Source organism: Manis pentadactyla, chromosome 11, assembly GCF_030020395.1.
Source record: "Manis pentadactyla isolate mManPen7 chromosome 11, mManPen7.hap1, whole genome shotgun sequence".
Taxonomy (NCBI): domain Eukaryota; kingdom Metazoa; phylum Chordata; class Mammalia; order Pholidota; family Manidae; genus Manis; species Manis pentadactyla.
The window spans coordinates 31,399,227-31,421,225 of NC_080029.1; the positions used below are offsets into that span (position 1 = coordinate 31,399,227).

At 46.3% G+C, this 21,999-nt stretch overlaps 1 protein-coding gene across 8 annotated transcripts in view; it reads left to right on the top strand.

The window, feature by feature from the left end:
- SLC8A3 (solute carrier family 8 member A3) overlaps positions 1 to 21,999 on the top strand; it is a 140,617-nt gene that overhangs the window by 11,797 nt on the left and 106,821 nt on the right. For all 8 annotated transcript variants that reach the window (XM_036913345.2, XM_036913348.2, XM_036913340.2 and 5 more), the window contains exon 2: positions 7,235 to 9,080. In XM_036913345.2, the coding sequence (XP_036769240.2) occupies positions 7,297 to 9,080 (1,784 nt within the window). In that variant the 5' untranslated portion in view covers positions 7,235 to 7,296. The remainder of the gene's footprint in view (positions 1 to 7,234; positions 9,081 to 21,999) is intronic.

Consider the following 21,999-nt stretch of genomic DNA (forward strand, 5'->3'; position numbering starts at 1 on the left):
AGAACAGTGTGACAGTGCTGCAGTGGTTATCAAAGTGATGGAGGAAACTGGGGGAATAAATGAGTCACTTTGAAGGTGGAAGGAGAAAGCACTGTTAGGGGAGGCTTTCCAGAGGAGGCAGAGGTTTCTGAGATCCTAGGTTCTTGACCTAAGGGCTCCAAATTCCCACCCTACTCTTCCACTATTCCCTTCATTCCCTGGGACTAAAAAGCAGATTTTGGCATTTGACACACCAAGTTTCATCACTCAGCTGTGCCTTTTGCTCAGCTGGTGGACCTTGAGTGAATGATTAATCTTTGAACTCAAGTCTCCTCATTTCTAAAATGAGCCAACAACACGTGTCCCATTGTGGGGTCCTTAGGTATTAAACAGCAGCTATCAAAGTGCCTATGCAATGCTGGCCATAGAGTCAGCACTCAATGGCTAGATATGATGACTGTTTCTGTTCTCACTTTTTTACATGAGGAGGAGGCCTATTGACCCCTGGACTTTCCAGGGGGCTTCCTCTTCGGGTGTGGTGGTGCTTGGGAGAGTATCAGCAGGGTTCCGTGAAGTTATTGCATGGTTTGGACGTCATTAGGGCATCAGAGGCTTCAGGAAAGGCAAAATATGGCAATTGTATGAGATGCAAGAAACAACAGCAGTAAAATTCCATGCCACGTTCTCCTGCAAGACTGCCTGTGCTGTAAAGCCACATTGCACTGCAGCTGCTGGCCGCGTGGTATGAGGTGGCTGTGCACAAGCAACCTGAGAGTTTAGAGCAGATGGAGAAAAAGATACTATTTCCCATTGTATCATTGTAATCTGTTATTCCCTGCTCTGTATAAATTTATTAACTTGCTTGTTTGTCTCAGTCCCTTACCAGAAGATTAAACTCTGTCAGGTTGGGGATGTGAGCTGGTTCACGGCTGCACTTGGAATCTTCAGCACAGTGCTCAGCTCCAAGCGGCGTTCAAAGAGCGTTCACTTAAAAAGTAGGTTTACTCCTGGGAGCTGTTGGTAAATGCAAAATGTAGGCTCTCCTTGACTTTTTCGTGGGCCCCTTTCTCCTGCCACCTTCCCTTAACTTACTCTCTTGTCCTCTGAGGTTTCCCTGGGACTCTGACTTCCGTGCCTGGCTCACCCACTGCTCTGGGCCAACCTAACTTACATGCGTCCCTTCATTTTGTCTTTTAAGAGACGGGCCTGCCTGCAAGCAAGGCCTCTTTGCCTCAAAGGGACAATGGAGATCATCAGCCCAACGTGGCTTTTCTGCACGAGGAGGCTAATGCCTTAAGACTCTCAAAGATTCATAGCTCATTGAGGTACAGCTGGGAAGAAAAGTTTTTGTCTCCTGCTTTCAAATTTGGGGCTCTACCACTGCTCCAGGCCGTGGAGTAAATAGAGCCTCCAAGCTTGTGATGAGGCCTCCACATCCAGAAAGCCTCACCATGCCCTCCCCCGGCCCAAGGGTACATACCTCGCACAGGGCACGTGCCATAACACCATGTGCTCTGGAGGAAGGCTTCCAGAATTCAAATGCTTGTTTTTCTATTTGCTAACTGTGAATTTAGGTAAGTTACTTTAACTTCATGATCTCAAATTTGCTTATCTGTAAAATGGGTATCATGATAATAATACCACTGTCATTGTGAAGATTCAAAGAGATCATAATGCACAAAAAGCAGCATCATTATGTTTTCTTCCTCGGATCCAAGTTCCAGTTGTGACAGTCACCCTACCTAAGCAGCTGCGGTCATGTCTTTCCCACTCTTGAGAGTGCAGGGAATTCATTTCTGTGTTTCTGGGGGAGTATTGCTGCAGAGAGGACTCCGCACTGATTCTCATCCCCTGGAGGCAGAGGGGGTAAATCTGCTTCTCCCACTGCTGGGTTTACAGAAGATGCAGTGCTCTGGGCTTGGGTGACACGCTGGATCCAGTGCAGCCTGGCTGCACCTAAAACTTTAATGTGAATTGGCTGTGACGTCTATGCCGGGGCCCAGATTTAGAAGGAAAGCAGGGCGACTCTACCCAGGCTGGTGACAGGCCCGGAGCAGTGTTCCCATTGGAGAAAGTGGAGGGCATAGCAGCGGGGAGAATTTGCTCAGTCTGGCCTGGTGGCACTGTTTTATTAATGATCTGGAAGAGCAGAGGAACAGTGACTTTAATTAAATTTGCCAGTGATATTAAAAGATGTCAGGAGCCACTGCTGAGGACACAGACACCTTGCAGATGGCTCTGGAGGAGTTAGGAAAATAATCCAGGAAATGGATGAGAGGCTGTGGGCTGAGCCGGGGCATGGGTTCAGCTGAGAAAGAGGAAATGTGACAGGGGGGTCATGATATGCAGAATGTGCCCTAGGCCCACCATCCTTATCTGTATCTGTTCTGTTTCCAGCAGATCTCTACCTGATCTTCCTGCTTTGGTCTTGTCCCTCCTACAGGCAGCCTGAACTTTAACCAAATTGGTTTTTCTGAAATACAAATCAGACCATGTCAATCTCCTGTTTAAAACCCTATCATCGGCTTCTCACTGCCTTTAGGATAAAATCCCATCCTCTCAGCCTGGCACCCAGGACCTGCTGTGAATGGTTCTCCCTGCATGCCCAGGCCTCCAGAGGCTCGTCTTCCGCCCTCCTGCCTCGCCCTCAATTCCTTGTAATCCCATGCACACAGCGGCCTTTGCCATGTCTTTGCTTGGGCTGCTCTCTTTGACTCGAATGCCCTTCCCACCTTCTTTCTTCCTTTTTTTTTCTTTTGGACTACAGCTCACTCATGCTTGAAGACTCATTTCAGGGATCACCTACTTCAGAACGCCTCCCTGAATCCCCGAGCTGGCTCAGGGCCCTCCTCATGTTCCCGTAGCATTCTGCCCTTACTTTCACTTCTGATAGTAAAAGTGCCTCTTTGTGCAGCTGCCCACACCTGCTAAATTGTACCTTTGAGGGCAAACCCTGTATCTTATTTTCCCTTTTGCTCACCAGCATCTAGTACCAGGCCTGGCTGTTAATATCTGTCAAACTGAGCCAATGGGCAGGAGAATATTCGGGTGGGTGTCTGTGCCAGGCAGCCAGGATGCCGCCAGTAAGCCTGTGGACTAGGCAGCTCTACCAGGTGGCTAATCTCTCCTGTGAGGGGGTATGAGGCAGTTGTATTATTTCTACATCCGCAGAAGACTGGAAGTGGGGCCGTGGCCATGGATGTTCTACAACAAACTGTGACATCCTAGTAAAATGCAGTGGTTAAAATCATACATTTTAGGTCACCTGTGTGTGACTTTTGGCTCTGTTACTTCCTTCCTTAATACTTTGAGTAAATGACTTAACTTAGACTCAGTTTCCCAAAATGTAAGATATAAAAATAGTACTAACCTTAGAGAATTGTTATGAAGATTAAGTGTGGAAGTACTTAGCAGGCATACACTAAGTACTTCCCAGTGTCAGCTACTGTTATTAATGTCTTCATTATTTGGGATGGTTCTGGGGGCCTTAAGCTGAGTCATATCCCTGAGTACACCTTAAGGCTGATTAAGAGCCCTCTGGAACCACAGAAGATCGTTTGGGTGTCTAAGGAGCTGGTGGACCCCCCGGAGGCTGGGTCTGTCTCGGCTGTTGTCTGGACTGGGGAACCGGCATGACAAAGTGGCCTTTGCCTTTGTCATTGGAAGTGGTCCCTCTCCCTCCAGCATCTCAGGCAGAAACTATTTCCTGGCAGGGCTGGGAATCCACAGGTCATTTTTCCATCTTCCATTCCAAAAACTTGGTGCAGGTATCTACTGGCCACTTTCTTGCTCTTTTTTCTTTTATCCTTTTCCCTCAGTTCATTTGTTTCCTCAGGGAGCAGTCTTTCTAAACTGGTGTCTGATTCTGATCCCGTGATAGCATTTTCCCATAAAAACCTGTCGCCACAGGTTTTCCTTTATAAGACTGAGGAAAACAAAGACCAGGATCCTCCTTAATTCTCCTTGTGGGTAACGTAAGTAGGAGTTCTTGTTCCCCATGCCTTGGGATACTCAGTGTCCCGTGTCCTCGGCCTACAGAAGGCCAGCCCTCTGCCCTAACCTGCGGGTAGCCCACTCCTCCGGGTGGGCTGCCACCTCCCGTCACAACGTCGGCTCCTGATCAAAGAGCTGCTTCAACTGTGCCCACCTCTGTCCCCTCCTGCATGGGGCTTGTCAGAATCCACAAAGTGCAGGCTTTTCAGAGGTCAAGGCAAGATGCCAAGAGCCTTCTCTGTCCATGTTTCTCCATGGCGGGGGAGTGCCAAGCCTGTGACTGGGGTCTCTGTACGCCACAGATTCTGAGAGCTTTCTTGCCATTTGAAGATGGATGCTGAGCACCTGCAACCACCCTACTCTCCCACAGTCATCCTTGCTGCCTTTTCTCTTCTGAGTGAGTTCAAAGCCCCAAGCACCTTCTGTGATGACCCCCAGAACCTGGACTAATGGGGAATGTAGGCCTCGGCACTGGGCTGCTGTCATGGGGAATGTGAAACCTAGTTAACCCACAGAGCCCTTTGGGGGGAAGGTCTTCATAATTACAGTATGCACCAGGGCGTACCGTGCCCTAAAGGGAATTTCTCTTTGTGTACAAGCCTTGGGAATTGAAAGAGGTCTTACAGAGCCTCTAAAATCTAGTCAGGATTTGTCTATGAGATCTATATATTTTTTTCTAAAGCAAATGCCTACTTTTGAGATCATAACATGGCTTTACACAAGGTTGATGTGTGAGTGTATTAGTCTGCTCAGGCTGATATAACAAAATACCATTGACTGAGTGGTTTAAACAATATAAATTTATTCTCTCACAATTCTGGAGGCTAGGGTGTTCAAGATGAAGGTGCTGGGCAATGTGGCTTCTGGTGGGAGGCCTCTTCCTGGCTTGAATATGGCTACTTTCTCACTATGTCCTCACATGGTGGAGAGACACCTCTGTCTGTGTCTTCCTCTTCTGATAATGCCACCAATCCTATCAAATTAAGACACAATCCTTATGACCCCATGTAATCTTTTTTTTTATTAAGGTATCATTGATATACACTCTTATGAAGGTTTCACAAGAAAGACAATGTGGTTATTATATTCACCCTTATTATTGACCCATGTAATCTTAATTACCTCCTGAAAGCTCTATTTCCCAATTAGGCTATTTGACATTTGAGCATGGGCTTCAACATATGAATTTGGAGGGGGGCACAATTCCATAGCACTGAGGAAGTTTTCTCAGTGGCTACATTTATTTATTCCAAACACATGTATCTGCTGAGCACCTACTAACTTAGGATACCACAATAAACAAAATAGACACAGTCTTTACCTTTATGTCATTTTCAGTTTAATGGATGAATTAAACACTAATCATATAATCCCACAAATAAACTTGTAATGTCAACGTTTTATAAGTGCCATGAAGGAAAAAGTAAAGTGTGGGATGGAAAAACACAACAGAGGGAGGTGACCATTTTTAGGAGTGAGGGCAAGGTTTTCTGATAAAGTGATACTTAAACTGAAATCAAAAGCATTGTAAAGAATGAGGGCACAAAGAAGAAACAGTCATTCCAGGCATGCACGGATGATATTGTGTGTAAAGTTCCTAAGGTGGAAAATAACATGGTGTCAACTAGCACCTGAGATGACAGCTATTGTTGCTGAAATGTAGTTAAGAGGGCGAAGCAGGAGATGAAGGGGGCAGAGGAGGAAGGTGGTAGCCCATGCCAGGCTTTGTAGGTCATAGTAAGGAATCTAATTTTTATATTAAGAACAAGGGGAAACCACTGAAGGGCTTCAAATAGGGATGTGATAGCATAGATTTGGGTTGTTTTTTTTTTTAAAGATGGTCATGGCTGTGTGAGGAAATTCTGGAATAGAAAACAGCAAGGCTTGGAGGGGTGACTTCAGTTGGGAGGTTACTGTGGTCGGTTTGTCAGGTGAGGGGTAGTGGTGGCTTGGGCTGACATGATGGTGTAGGGATGGAGGGAGAGTTGATAGGCTTTACTGCCGGATTGGATAAGGGACAGGAGGGAGAAGAAGGCTTGCAGACTGACATGTGTTTTCAAGTATGAGTAACTGGGTTGATGGAGGTGCTATTTTCTGAGATGGGAAAACAGAGAGGGAAGAGTAGATTTGGAGGACAAGGACTTTAAATCTTTAAGGTGCTATACAGATGAAACCAGCATTCTTCTATTACTAAAAGTACCCCACACATGGTTGTAGCACAGGTGTAAAATGCACAAGTAGCTTTTTTAAAAAAAAGGTTATTGCCTGATTATTTGCATTCTCATTCCAACGGAATGAAGTGATGAGTGGAAAGATGAGTCTATAGTTTCAGTTGAATTACCTGCCATTCTTCTGAACTCATGCTCATCCTTTAGTAGATTGAGGAAAGCAGATGAGGCTGCATTTCACCCCAAACTTTAGTCAACAGTTAAAAAAATTATCTGAGAACCACTTACATGTTTTATCAGTAGTGATTTCTACCACTTGGCCCTTTTAGTATTTGGATTCAGAATTTGAGGGGCTGACTTATTCTTTTCCTGTAACTGGATACCTAAACTGTTTCATAAGCATGTTTTGATGGAGGGCTCAGGGCTGCCCTGGACTGGGTCTTAGGAATAGCTTACAGCACCTCAGTTTAGCTACACTGCAGGCAGCATTCACTACAGAATCAACTCTCTTCATGTCCCAAGCAATCTCAGAATTAGAGCTTGCTTGCAGAAGTTTGGCATTTGGAGAAGGAGTTTTTCACAAGGAGACTCAATTGCACACAGAAGAAGATGTTCTATTTTGGAAGAGTAGCCCAATGGTAAAAATGTAATTCAATATGCATTCTTACAAGCCTATGCTATGCAAGATTCTTGAGTATGATGACAGTGGGGTAAAGAAGGCTAAAAACCCTAGAAGAAGTATAAGTGGGGACAAAGATTCAGGTCATAATTAGCCTCTTTTAAGTTGATTCTTGAGAATTCTCACAGGTAACACTGGGATTTGGAGACAGGACTATAGGGTATCACTTATGTTTCCATTACCATTATTCCCAGCTATTTTAAGCAATTCTTCAACTGAGTCTCCACCAGATGGTCCTGGGGACAGAGCAGCTATTTGTGCCTCCCAATGACATCTATTTTGCCAAGTAAGAGGCTGCCACATATGTTAGTGCAATATGTTGCTCAAGGTAAAACATCATTTGTGTTGGTGGAAACCTGCCATTTGCTGCCCCCCTTTTCTTCATGCCTTTTCCTGCCTCTCTGGTCTTTTCTAGGTCTCTGGCCTGTCAGGAGGACCATTGGTGCTGCAGTGGAAGCCAGCGGCTAAGTATCGTGTATGGCGTGGTTAAGGTTGCAGCCTGTCACCTCCGCCTTCCTCCATTTTGGGCTGATTACTTTTGTGCTCTTCCTAAATGGTCTTCAGGCAGAGGCTGGTGGCTCAGGGGATGTGCCCAACACAGGGCAGAACAATGAGTCCTGTTCAGGGTCATCGGACTGCAAGGAGGGTGTCATCCTACCAATATGGTATCCAGAGAATCCTTCCCTTGGGGACAAGATTGCCAGAGTCATTGTCTATTTTGTGGCCCTGATATACATGTTCCTTGGGGTGTCCATCATTGCTGACCGCTTCATGGCATCTATTGAAGTCATCACTTCTCAAGAGAGAGAGGTGACTATCAAAAAGCCCAATGGAGAGACCAGCACAACCACGATTCGGGTCTGGAATGAAACTGTCTCCAACCTGACCCTTATGGCCCTGGGTTCCTCTGCCCCTGAGATCCTCCTTTCTTTGATTGAGGTGTGTGGTCATGGATTCATTGCTGGTGATCTGGGACCTTCTACCATTGTAGGCAGCGCAGCCTTTAACATGTTCATCATCATCGGCATCTGTGTCTATGTGATCCCTGATGGAGAGACTCGCAAGATCAAGCACCTGAGAGTCTTCTTCATCACTGCTGCTTGGAGCATCTTTGCCTACATCTGGCTCTATATGATCCTGGCAGTCTTCTCTCCTGGTGTGGTCCAGGTTTGGGAAGGCCTCCTCACTCTCTTCTTCTTTCCAGTATGTGTCCTTCTGGCCTGGGTGGCAGATAGGCGACTGCTCTTCTACAAATACATGCACAAAAAATACCGTACAGATAAACACCGAGGAATTATCATAGAGACAGAGGGTGACCACCCCAAAGGCATTGAGATGGATGGGAAAATGATGAATTCCCACTTCCTAGATGGAAACCTGGTACCTCTGGAAGGGAAGGAAGTGGATGAGTCCCGCAGGGAGATGATCCGGATTCTAAAGGATCTGAAGCAGAAACACCCAGAGAAGGACTTAGATCAGCTAGTAGAGATGGCCAATTACTATGCTCTTTCCCACCAACAGAAGAGCCGCGCCTTCTACCGCATCCAAGCCACCCGTATGATGACCGGCGCAGGAAACATCCTGAAGAAACATGCAGCAGAACAAGCCAAGAAGGCCTCCAGCATGAGTGAGGTGCACACCAATGAGCCTGAGGACTTTGTCTCCAAGGTCTTCTTCGACCCGTGCTCTTACCAGTGCCTAGAGAACTGTGGGGCTGTCCTCCTGACAGTGGTGAGGAAAGGCGGGGACACATCCAAGACCGTGTATGTGGACTACAAAACAGAGGATGGTTCTGCCAACGCCGGGGCTGACTATGAGTTCACAGAGGGCACCGTGGTTCTGAAGCCAGGAGAGACCCAGAAGGAGTTCTCTGTGGGCATTATCGATGATGACATTTTTGAGGAGGATGAGCACTTCTTTGTGAGGTTGAGCAGCGTCCGCATGGAGGAGGAGCAGCCAGAGGAGGGGATACCTCTGACCATGCTCAATAGTCTTCCCTTGCCTCGGGCTGTCCTGGCATCCCCTTGTGTGGCCACCGTCACTATCTTGGATGATGACCATGCAGGCATCTTCACTTTTGAATGTGACACTGTTCATGTCAGTGAGAGTATTGGTGTCATGGAGGTCAAGGTTCTGCGGACATCAGGTGCCCGGGGCACAGTAATCATTCCCTTTAGGACAGTAGAAGGGACAGCCAAGGGTGGTGGTGAGGATTTTGAAGACACATATGGGGAGCTGGAGTTCAAGAATGATGAAACTGTGTAAGTAACCTTTCCATATTCTCCCCCCCACACACCTTGTCATCTCCTTCTGTCCTGCACCACTCTTTAAAACTTTCCCTTGTGTTAATGTCAAACTTTGGTTCCATCACAGGTATGCAGGATCAACAGGCACTACTGACAAGCTCTGCTTCCAAACTGTCTTTAAGTTTTCTCACTTTTAATTATTTTTGGGCAAGGAATCCTGTGGCAGTATCTAAGGACACAGAACATTTTTGTCCAGTGAAACTCAAATGATGACTGGTGGAAGTATGGGATAACAAAAGTTTTGATGTCAGGTTTTGGAGAATTCTTGTGATTAAGCAAAAGTGAAGAGATTTCTGGGTCTGTCCTTCCTCCTTCCCTCATGCCATGGGCTTATGTGAGCTTTGGAGCCAATCCTTTCCATGCTGAGATGGTGATAGCCCAGTCAGGACATCCTCAAGAAAACACATGGCATTGGTCTTCTTTCCCAGTACCATATTGCAGTTGTATTTTATAACCAGATTCCAGACACCTCTCCTTCAATTTGGAAATTGCAGAATTGATTGAAACTTGGCCATCTCTTTAAATACCCATAGTCTGTTTTGGAGTGCAAGGCCTGCCCAGTCTAGGTGAGATGAGTCAGTATGGCTTGGGGATTGGAGGTATCTTAGAGAGGCAGCTTCCAGAGCAGTGGTCACATGTCTAAGTTCTAAAATCTGGCTAATTAGTGAAGGAGAAGCCTTTTCTCTGTGGGAGAAAGTCCATCTATGGTGTGGCCATCTCTTTTCAAAGTCCAAAATTCTCCTGAAATACTTTTCAGGTCACTGCCCTGCCTAGTCCTTCTCCCCTCAATAGAAGGATCCACACTTCCACTGCCTCTATCACATTGAGGTCTCTCCCCACTGAACCTTCTTGTACTGCGTATTCTGTCCTTTTCCCACATGGATAGCTCTGAGGAGGAAAGCAGAATAGCTTTCCCCAGGATTTGCAGCTTACAAGAGGGCAGATTTCTCAGAGTAGCCACAAGGGATGGAAATGGGAAAGGGAAACCTTGTCTCTTACTTCCTGTTCATGTACACCAGCAATGAGCAGCAGCAGCAGGTTTGAGGAACAAAGGGGGGTGTACAAGAAGGGGGATGTCAAACTGCTCCAAGAACCTGCTAAAAACACTTTTAGTGGGAAATGAAAGCATACAACTTCCAGAAGGGCAAAGGAAGGAACTCATGGAAAGGGGGTCCAGAGAACTGAGGAGACATGTCACAGAAGGGCTTCTTCCCAGGTCTAGCCATGGGACAGCATTGAAAGGGGGTTAGAGTCTGCTGACAACAGAACAGAGTGAGTCATCCAGAGGACCCTGCTCTTGTCTCTTCCTCAATCCCTTCTTAATAATGTGACTGGGCAAGTCATTTAGTCTTAGCCCAGAACTAAACTGTCTCATCTGTAAAGTGGGAACAACCGTACTTTCCTTGCCTAGAGGCAAGGTCAGATCATTTTGCAGTTCCTCTCAACTCTGGGATTTTCTGAATCATAGACATAGGCACTCAGTGTAGGTCATGTTTGCACCAGCCAAAGATGGAACAGGGGATATTGTCTCCTGAAGTGAAATTGCCATTGATAAATTGATTTATTAGTGCTCTGTTTAGTCATTTTGCTGGGAATGAATAATCATTTGTTAGCCTAAGTAAAAAACCTGTGCCTTCCAGAGAATACCATCCATTTATATATGCTCTAGGGAGAGTGTTTATACATACAAATGAAGGACAGGTCTTTGCTAGGAAGACAAGCTCCATGAAATTTCACATGTTTATGCAATGTCAGTATGTTGTCAGGCAGTAGATGGGATCTAACCACAGCACTGGCCAAAATTTGATGGATTCATGGTTCCCCTGACTAGATCCTACTAAGGGCGCTGAAAAGTAGTCTTTGCGAGATCAGAGGCTTGGCTCCCGATCTCTCATCCCATTAATAATCAATTGTGCATGCAGGATCTCTGAGTATGACTAATCGTTCCTCAAAACTATTTATGTTTTCAGCTTGAATATATCTTGTTGTAAATGAGGCTCATGAATTATACTTCTGGGTGATATTTGTTATAAATGTATATCAATCCCCACAGGTTTGAGATTCTGGTCCTGGTATTCTAGGGTTTGGTGAACAAGTTTATATTCTCATCAATTCTTTTGCATTATGTTTCAGACTTCAGTAGACTTTAGGTTACCCTTTTGGTCTTCTTCATTGCAGAAGAATGAGTCTAAAATCTGCTAGTTTTTCTTTACTTGCTGCCCTACCCTTGATACTTAAAATTATAATTTTACAACTAACAGCAGTACAATGTAGCAGAAAAATCATGGGCTCTAAGTACTCTGGATAAGGATTCTGGCTCTACTACTGATTTAACCATGTTGTTTGGAGAAATTTTTATTAACATGAGATTATTTTCTGACTGGTGAGATGGGGGTAATAATGTCTGTCTTGCAGGTCTGTTGTGATGATTCAAGGTAATGTATGCAATGTTCCTTGAATATGGTGTGTGCTCAGTAAACAAGGCCATTAATCGTCATATCAGTGAATTGACAGTGTTCTTCAGAAAACACTGTTGAGGTGATCAGGTTATTTGGGTCTCTATGTGTCCCTAATTAATAAGCATGCTAGTTTTATGGTTACCATGAAGGTTCCTAGTCAAAACTTATAAAATACTAGTGCCAGAAAGGACCTTAGAATCACTTTTAGAGTAGTTTTTCTCAAATTTTAATGTGTTTATGTACCATGCAGATATCTTGCTATAAAATGCAGATTATGATTCAGAAATCCTAGAGTTGGGCTTGAGATTCTGCATTTCTAACAATCACCTGATGCTGCTGGTCCAAACTTAAGAGTTGAAAGGCTCTAAAACTCTTGACCAAACCATGAAACCCAGGAAAGAAAGTGCTTGCTTTCCAGTTCCAGCTTTTAACTCTAACTTAGCTAGAACCCAGCTCTTAGGCTGAGATCTTGCTAATTGCAATACCAATCTGGAAAACGAAATGGAAACTTTCAGGGTGCTTAGAAGCAGTGCGATGCCTGGAACAATTCCACTTTCCAATCCTTCCCTCTTTGTGTAGCCTTATTTGCCCACCAGCCTGGTAGCATTGTCAACTTTGCCCTCACCATTTTCCTCTAAATCCATTCCAGTTGAAGCCAGGCCTATGCTCTACTGATAATATTAGTCTGTGAATTCACTTGTTTGGTTTTATGCTTTCTTTCTTCAAAGATGTCCTTAGCACAAACAGATGTGGATGCATCACTCACCAGTGACATGACTTTGAACAAGTCAGTTCACCTGAGTCCCAGATATTTTGTTGGAATGATAAGAATAATATCTACTATGCAGGGGTGTGATAACTACTGCATACAGATATAAAGAAGATGTACCTTTAGTACAGTGCCTGCTCATAGGAGGCGCTCAGTCATTCAACAAACATTTGTTATATATCTGCCACATTCTAGGTACATTACTAGGTCCTAGAAATTAAAAAATGAATATGACAAGCTGGCATTTCAGCTCTAAAGGATCTTCTCTGGTGGAGAGGATACAAGATATATAGACAAAACACTCGGGAGAAGTGGTGTGGTTGAGATAAATTCGATCAAAGAGAAATGAAAGCTCTTTGGTGCATGTGTAACACGACTAGAGTTTTTAAAGTAACCTTCATTATGGATGCAGTAGTGAAGCAGAGAAAGTGGGGGTGAGTACATGATTACTTTACACCCACTTTACAATAAACTCTTGATGTTTCAGAGGGATGCTATTGACATCTTTCGTGACTGCCACCACAGTACATCATGAGAATTAAGGCCTTTGAGTCTACTGCTGCCAGTAACAAAACCTCATGAAGATATGGGTGCTACCAGAACATGAATCTCAGTAAACACGTGGCTGGCTCCTATGTCCCAGGCCAGCATGCCTCTGCAAAATAACAGATTATTGCAGCTCATGGACCTTTGGGGTCTCCAAGAAGAGCCAAAACCATGGCTGTCAAATATGCTAATGCCAAGATCTACTACAGTTAAATAGCATAGGCCTCCTTTGAAGAAGAATGGAGTATTTGCTGTGCCACTCATTTTCCAACAAAATTAGAATGTTAAAGTTGGAATGTGTCTGGCATCCTATTTTAACAAGTTTTGAAACAGATCCAGAGGAGGAAGTGACTCGTCAAAGATCATACTGCTGGGTGGGATAGGAAGTAAGAGTTGGGAGCACTTTTTAGAGGTTACTGATTTAATGTCTCCCCCTCCCAGTTTGAACTTTTCCATTTTATTTTTAATCTATCAGAAAAATGTGAACTATGGAGAGAATATGGAATTCTTGGGTGAAAAATGCTCTGGAAGTACAAATACAGGAGTATTATGTGACTAATACCTTAACTAAGAATAACAAAAAATTATGGACTGTTTTTAATTTCTTAGTGCACCTTGAGACTGTTCAGGAGGGAAAGTATTGAGCCCACAGAAATTTTAAAAAACTCTATCTTAGTGATCTCTTACAGAGAAAGGGTGACAAGCAGAGCTGGGACAGGTTTTAGGCAGTGAGATAATGAAATTGTGTTTTGTGAAACAATACAAGTTTTTTTCAAAATGATGCAGGCCATTCTCCTCCAAGGCTGTTTTCTCTGTAAAGTTTCAACCCCAAGGAATCTTTCCATCAAAATCTATAAAATTCTGAAGGGTTGCAGGACACAGTTTGCACATTCTCCAGTTTGACTAAAACACAGTAAGCTTTTTTCTTTTTCTTTGGCTCAGCAAGGTGTTAGCGTGCTTCTTTCCTGCCACCAGGGGAGATTATCTGCCTCTAGATGGCCCTTCCTGTGTTGGAAAAAGTCGCAGGCTGCCAGCTTAGTGAGGGTGGGAGTGGATGGAGGCGGTGATGATACTCCCTTAGCTGGCATCCCGCCCTTTCTCTTTGCTTCTGCCTTCAGCGCCTGACTTCCAGTAACAAGCTCTCTCCCCAGCTTTAGGTAAAAAGCCAATACCCAGGACCCACAGCGTCATGGAACTCACAGTGGATCTAGGTACTTGGCTCAGAGGTGTCAGAGGGACTCCATATCTAAGCCAGTTGTTGAATGGGGGTATTAACAGTTCACTGGGACATTTCACACAGAATTGTTCAACTACAATTCTCCCTCTTCTGGCTGATTAAAGGCTATGAGGCCTTTTTAGCAGAAGCCTTTGATGTGGCGCCCAGAAAGGCCCCACATCCTGACATTTTTTTTCCCATTCCTTTGCTTCTGGATTACTGAAATTGTCAAAGAAGGGCATATTCCAACTGCAGGATCCATAAAGCACCCTAAATCTACTTTTAAAATCTGCAAAAATCTCCAGGAAGTCCAGAGCCTTCCTGATTTATTTGCCTTAAGATGTAAGGGTGTCACATCCTGGCAACAGCGGATCAGGCACCCCGCCCCCGCTCACTCCACCAGGACCGCATGCGGTAGTGTTCAGGGTGCTTGCCCCCTTGTCTTCTCAGACTGGTTTGCCCTCTGATGTGAGAAAACTCAGGGGTGCGGGGTTGGATAGCCACCAGGGGGAGTGTTTGATTGGTTCGAGAAGAAAGGCACGTTGTAAGTGAAGGTGACCACAGGACTGGCGGGTCAGAAGATGGAACGGTTTTATCTTCGAAGCAGGTGCGCCCGTGCACTGCTTGGAGAGGTGCTTGTTGGCGCGTCAGGCCTTAATACTGAAGGGATTCCCATGGAGATCCTGCCACGGGCCTGGCTTGTTTTGTCTCCACTCTTCTGGCTCTTAAGGTCAAAGTTTCCTCATTTATTCGAAGACCAATGGATACTTGGCAAAGCAAGGCGGCTGCACGGGGAGGACTCTTGCTGGTTGTCCAGCCTCCCACCAGCCTCCCAAACGTATCAGGTGGCACATACGCGCTCATTCCTTCAACGCCCTTCAGCTGTGCTCCTGTCAGCTCCAGCAGGAAGGGAGCAGAATTCAAAGCGATGATCTTCAGCATCTTCATGGTGTTTTCTTGTTGTTTTTTAAGAGAGACTAAGTTGTGCTTCCAGAACCCAGTAGGAAGGCTTGACATGGAGTCAGTGGTATATAATTGACAACTGGAGAGAGAGAACTCTTTGATCTGCAAATAGAGCAAAGTCCCCATATTTAAATTCTGTACAGTCCAGAAGCATTTTTCAGGAATCAGATGCATTGAGGATTTTGCTAAATGACCACGAAAGAGAGTACTAGGTAAACATTCTCAGGTGGCATGATAGTTTTCATTCCTAGGAGTTATATTCCCACCGCTACACAGGTTCCCAAGTAGAAAATTACCTGGATAAGTAAAGAAGAAGATAAAGTTGAAAGTTAAACTTATTCAAGGTGTAAAAATTTGTTTTTCTGAGAACTTGAGTCATCACTAGGTATGTGCATATATTTAAGTTCAGTGATCTGGGTGGCATCGTCCTGACCCTCTCTAGCTAACAGTCAGCACGCAGAGACACAACCTGCCTGAGCCCAGTTCCTGCCTGAGCCCAGTTCAGTTACCACTTGGTTGTAGGTTTGCAGGTTCTTTGGTTGGTGCCTTCAAAATGAGTGACATCTTGATAGTAACTGAATACTCACAATATGGCTGCAAAACTAATTATGGATTATGGATGACAAATACTGCCATTTCTCCCTCTTTTTTCCCATTTTCCTGGAGCTCTTGGTCTTGGTTTGTCTACCTGTTGGTTCTCTCCTGGCGTATCCATGTGATTTCTCCTGGTAAACCCACTACTGCCTAGTCCCCTCTTTCTGAGCTGTGGTGGTGTGGGGTGTACTCTGCCACTGTCGCTAGGGCTGACCGTGGCCCTGGCTGCTGATCTTCGTATGTATTCACCCTATTTCCCTGTTCCCACTTTACTTTCTGTGTGTATCCTCTTTCCTTAACTTGCTTTCTCTTGTAAACACCCTCTGTTGCACCTTTTCCTTCTCTGCTGTCTGTGCCTGGGGCTGCAGACCCTAGTGCTGTGGTCTCCGTTCAGTGCCTTCCTCCCCATTTCCTTTAGTCCTGTGTCCTCCTCTGTCCTCGCCCTGGTCCCTATTTCCCTTCCCTCACCCTGGATTGCCTTCTGTCTGCTGTCTCATCTATGATTTCTTTCAGTGATCAGGAATGAGTGGTGAGCCGCCCTTAAGAAAGCCTGTCATTTGGACAGAAAGAACTAGCTGTATGGTAATGCCAGGAAGATTGGTATCTCCCTGTAAACAAACCACTCCCTGTGGTGGTCTTTTCCTTCACCACAAAGTGTTTGCCTGACTGTAAAGACAAGGAGGTTGGAGTCTAAGGATCCAGCATGGACTAGAACTGGTATCCGGAAGCCATCAGAGGCTGAGGGAGCCCTAGGGAGTACCTTCCCTTTCTGATGCTCTCCCTCCTGGGCCACATGGTCTCTGTGTTCTGGCGTCTCTGCTTCTCTCTGTGGCCTTCTCCCTTATTGCTTGCAGCTTGCACTGATGCCTCACAGACACCACAGGACTCCTCATGTCTCCTCTCTCGATATATGCTTTCAGCTCCTACCTGGAAAGATCTTTCTATTCTAGTTCAAATTTTCAATAGAGGGAATCTTATTGCTCCATTTTTTTCCTGCTTGGCCACATCAAAGGCTATTGGCCAAATACATGTTGGTTGCCCTGTGTCAAGCCAAGCTGTGCCCTCCTCTGACCGTTAATCTGCCCTAAACAGATGGTGAGGTGGAAAAATAAAGTTGCCATAGAGATCCCATGGTAAGCTACCTAAGCAGTTGTGTCTATGAGTAGTAGGCCATGTCACTTAGAAGGAAGTCCCAGGTGAGGCAGTCATCTGTCATCTCAAAATGGCATGGATAAATTTTGCTGTGCCTGTGAGAAAGCACTAATTTTACAGTGATTTATGCTGGGGCATTAGGCTGGCGAAGGGAGAAATAGCCACTTCCAGAGCCCCCAGCCCTCTCAAATTTGAGCTGACCACAGACTCAGCAGCCAAGATTAAACTGGCCTCTGTCCAGATCAACGGAAAACATTCCTAGTGGGTAATGCTCAGGGGCCCAAATCTAAAGGCTCCCAGGGTCATTTCTGTCCCTTTGCCCTCTTCTGGTCTGTCCTCTCCAGGAGACTAGCGTCAGAAGATAATCTGCCGTCATTTTCAGGTGTGCTATTTGTGTCCTGAGTCACTTTCAAAGCCTCTTCCTGGGTTTGGGTTTCCAGAGCAGCCTGTGTTCCAGACCAGCACAGAAAGCTTCCCTACCATTCAGACTCACAGGGATAGAATGACAGCCTCTCCCTCCCCAGCCCTCCCTTGCTGGACAGCTGGTCGGCTGGACTTAGCCCTGGATTTAGCCGCAGCCAGCAGGCACCCCCTGTTTATCTTTGGAGCTGTAACTTGATGCCTTTCCAGGAACTCCCCGGAAGCCAGAGTACTCTCATGCCAGGTGGCACAGTGTGTGACTCTGTCAGGTGCCCATGCCCCAGGGCACAGGGCTAGGGTGTAAACCAAAGCCATTAGCAGTGGCTATGTAGGGGCTATCTTGGAAAGAATTTTTGAGGCTGTATCTGGGTTTAGCTGTGGATGTGAGAAGAAAAGGCCAAATATCTGACAACTGTAGTCCTGGGATGAGAGATGGGAAGAACTTCACGGGGTAAAGAGCTAGGAGGCTCCATTTCACGGAGGTGCATGAGCATGATGTTGGTACTCTCCGGTATGGGGCCTATCCTAATGGGAAGAACCTCTTTGAGTCACTCTCTTCTTCATTCTACATAAAACAGAACCTTCTTCTATTCCCTGGATGAACCACATAAATTCCTATTGGACACATGAAGCAGATGGTTTCCTTATCAGACCAGAATCTTCTAGAACCCCTAGTGGGTTCCATAAACTAGACTGGTGGCTCCCAGTCAGCTTCCTGTCATAGGCTATTTTAATTATCTGCCCCTCCTCATGGAACCCATGTTTTAGATTATTAGCTGAAGATTAATTGGAGTTCAATTTTTGTTCTTCAAACATATCAAACGATAACTAGTGTTACTACAACAAGTTAGTGTAATTCTAGCCAAAGCAGTGAGAAATGACATTTTAATTAACCTGTGCAGACTGTTGGAAGAATATTTACTTCCAATTTTGGGGGGTTGGGGCGAGAGTAGAATGAACACGGCCAAGGCTGACTTTCAAAGGAAGTAACTGATATAAGATGTTTTGGAAACATGAGACATTAATTGTTTAAAGTTGTTTTGATGAGGATGACCTCATGAGGAGATCAGAATATTCTGGAGAATATATCAGAATATATCAGGGCACAGTATTGATACCAGGGCTTCACCATTATTCAGATCTTGGGGAAAGATTACTACTGTTGTTCTTTTTCTTACATAATAAAACTTCTAATATTTATATGAAGCATGAAAAAGTATAAGGATTTTATGTTACTTTTAGGGTTAATATTATTACTTTCTTCAGATTAGGTAATAGAATCTAAGAATCTTCAGTAATTTAGCCTAGAACAGAGTTTTTAAGGATCACTATCAAAACCTAGATCTTTTGATTCCAAATCACAGATTCTTTCTACATTACATGCTTTAGCATCAGAATAAGGTCTGGATGCTGAAAGCAGCAGGCTTTACTCTCCTCAAAGGGAAGAGGCTAAGAGCACAACTCCTCCTTAATAGGAAGAGTTGGCTTCTCTCCTTCAATTCAGGGGCAGGTGGGCCCAGGGAATTCGGTAAGGGCCCAGTGAAGTCCTTAGCGCCCAGCTCAGAAATCTGGATTCATCCCTCCTGTCTGCTGGCTCAGCCCCACCCTTGCCCAAGTGGGTGCACAGAGGATTCTTGTTGGTATCTCTTCACCATCACGAATTACCAGCAATGACACTTTGGCCACCGCCAGGGGAGTAGGCCAAGGCTGGCTCAGGACCTGTGTTCAGGTCCAGCGGGCCTCCTTTGGTGCTGTGTCCATGGTGTCTGAGGGAACGCAGGACCAAGGGTTAGAGGGGGCGGCGACAGGAGAGGGCAGGTGGGTCTTGGTGGCAGCCCGGGGAGAGCCTCCGGAGCCCTCCACATGAGTGAGGCCGGAAGCACCAAGGAGCGGAGGGGTGGGGAGGCGGGGTTGGTCGCTCAGGGTATGATCAGCAGACATTTGTGAGCTCATACTGGGGGCTGAGCAGTGAGAAAGGCACAGTCCTTGTCCCCAGGGAGTCCCCTGTCTGGAAAGGAAGAGGAGGTATGAAGTCCCTGTTGAATAGGGGCCTCCGAGGGCCGTGGCTCCACAGAGGCACTGCCTCCTGCCTTTTGTCGGGATTCAGTTTGGAGTCATTAAAGGCAGCTTGCACTCCCCTCAGTCAACTCTGAAAGACTTGTCTTCGGCTTGTGGGGCACACACAGATACAAGTAGAAGTTGCCTCAGGGGCAAATGGTCCTCAGACCAAAGCAGCCCTGGTTCTTCCCATGTCTATGAAAGTGCTGTGCACATCACAGAGACACAAAAAATGTCTTGTGAATGATGAATGAATGAATGAACACGGTGAATTCCTAGCATGTGCTCTGGCCCTCTACCACCAGCAGACTGCAGCAAGCGCAGGGGCCATGGAATTGGACTGCGCCTCTCAGGCATGAGGCCAGGGAGTACCCACCACCTCCCACTCTCCCTGCTTTCCTCCTCTCTGCTCCCGGTTTTGGGGGACCCATGCAACCTCTGGGCTTGGACATCCCTGAGGTCTCCACAGCCTGACCTCTGTCCAGTACCAGCTCCTCAGAGGATCCATTCTTGGGCAGCTCTGCTACCTCTGCGCACAAGCTGCTTTGATGCTTAGGAGACACTCTGTAATTCAATTCGGAGTTCCCTCCAGGGAGCGTGTAATTATGTCCTATCTGGGCCTTGTAATGACAGCCCCCTGCCACTGCTCAGGGAGCTGCCCTGCTCAGCTGCCCAGAACCTTTTGCTGGGAGGGAACTAATCTGCTTAGCCCAGATTGGATGCAGTTCTGCACAGCACTTTCCTGATGGCCTCAGAAGCGAGTCCCCTCTAGCAGAAAGGGCTGCCTTGGGCGAACCTGATGGTTCGCGCCATCCTGCTCTGCCCTGCCATGAGCCCCCCGCTTGGGATCCTTCTTGGTTGGCTGGGAGGCTGGAGGGCCCATTCTTGTCTCAGGGCCAGAGCCCCTGGGGGTTAGAAAGGAGATTGAAGGCATATGCCTGCTTTCCATGTTAGCTTGGGGAGGACGGGCATGTAAGATGGACTGAACTATCTGGCATTTTACCTGGATAGTTCAAATGTTGCACTTTTTGGGGAAGGGTGCCTGTTCTGTTTTGAGCTGTGGGGGAAGTTACCTTAGCTCTCTGCATGACTTTCTTTGCCCCTGTGGGCTTGGTTTCTGGGAAACGTTTTGGATGCTGGGGTGGTGCCTCCGTCTGACACTGTCACCGCTCAGGGTGGTCTCTCCCCTCCACCTCCCTGCTTGCATCTCGAGCTCTCAAGCTTTTCTTGAGCCTTCCTCTTGAGGACCCAAATCCCTTCCTCTGCCAGAAATGCCATTGGCAAACTGTACTCAGTTGAATAGGGTTCCCCTTTTTCAAATTCTAGTCCATCCAGAGCTTCAGAACATGACCTTACTTGGAAATAAAGTCTTTGTCGATATAATTAGTTATGGTGACACTATACTCGATGGGGGTGAGCCCAGGGTCCTGTGACTGGCATCCTTGTAAGAAGGCCACGTGAAGACACACAGGGGGGAGGGCCACATGACAAGAGTGACAGAGATGCAGAGAGATGCAGCTGTGAGCCGAGAGACACCAAGCATTGCCAGCAGATGTCAGGGTGAGAGGGCAGGATGGAAGAGATTCTCCCTCAGACGCGCTGAGGGGGGAATCAACCCTGCCAACACCTTGATTTCAGACTTCTAGCTTCCAGACTTGTGAAAAGAGACATTCCTGCTCTTTTGAAGTCACTGTTTGTGGCAATTGGTTAGATTAGCCACAGGAAATGAATCCCCAATCTCTGCGTAATACCTACCCCAGACTTAAGTAAGTGGCCAGAGGACAGGCTAAGAGAACAGCACTGCTGGTGGGGTTAACTGTCCTCAGGACCCTGACCCATAGCTCCAAAGGCACAGGAGGCCAGAGCTCATGAACAACTTGGTTAGATATGGAATGTAATCCTAAACCTTTTGATTCTGTTTGCAAGCCATATGAAGGTCCAAAAAAATGGCTACTTTCTGTTAGCCCCATACCTCAATCAGTTTAGTTACTTCATTATAGCCATTGTAATGGGCTCCTATCCGTCTCCCATTTCCTTGGTCCTGGTCCGGTGATAGTTCCTAAACAACTGCCCAGAGGCTCCAGCTGATGCTCCATGAAGTGCATGCCCATTTCTCCCTTTCCGCCCTCCCAGTGGCTGACCCTGGGCCACTGACAACCATGGCAGCCCCCTGTGTAGTTCAGAGGTTTTCATCTCATGACTGGGGAGACAAAAGCAGGGCCCATTCCCTGGATCCCCTCTCTCTTTGGTGTTCCCTGGTACCTTGTGGTCCTTAGACACTGGGGTGTTAGCTGCTTCCCTCTGCAAAGTGGGGCAGGCCTAGCTGGGGCATGGCTGAGAATGCCAAGGGAAACCTGAGGCAAGAGCAGGTGGCCCCGACAGGTGAGTGGGGGACACTGAATGAGTGCTGGGGAGCTGGAAGACAGAGTTTCATTTTATTGTTTGCACAGTGAAATTGTGCAGTAACAGAAGTGTGAGAACAACAGTGTGGATGGAAGCCCAAATATACATGGTGGATAACAGAGCAGGGCAATTACATTCCCAGACCAAGTGGCACACAGACCAAGTTGGAGTCCCAGCTCAACTTATTGGTGATGTGATCTAGGAAAAGTCACCTCACCTTTCATTTACTCATCTGTGCACTGTGGATAATAAAGGTGCCTATTCATAGGGCTGTTGTGAGGATTCAATATGACC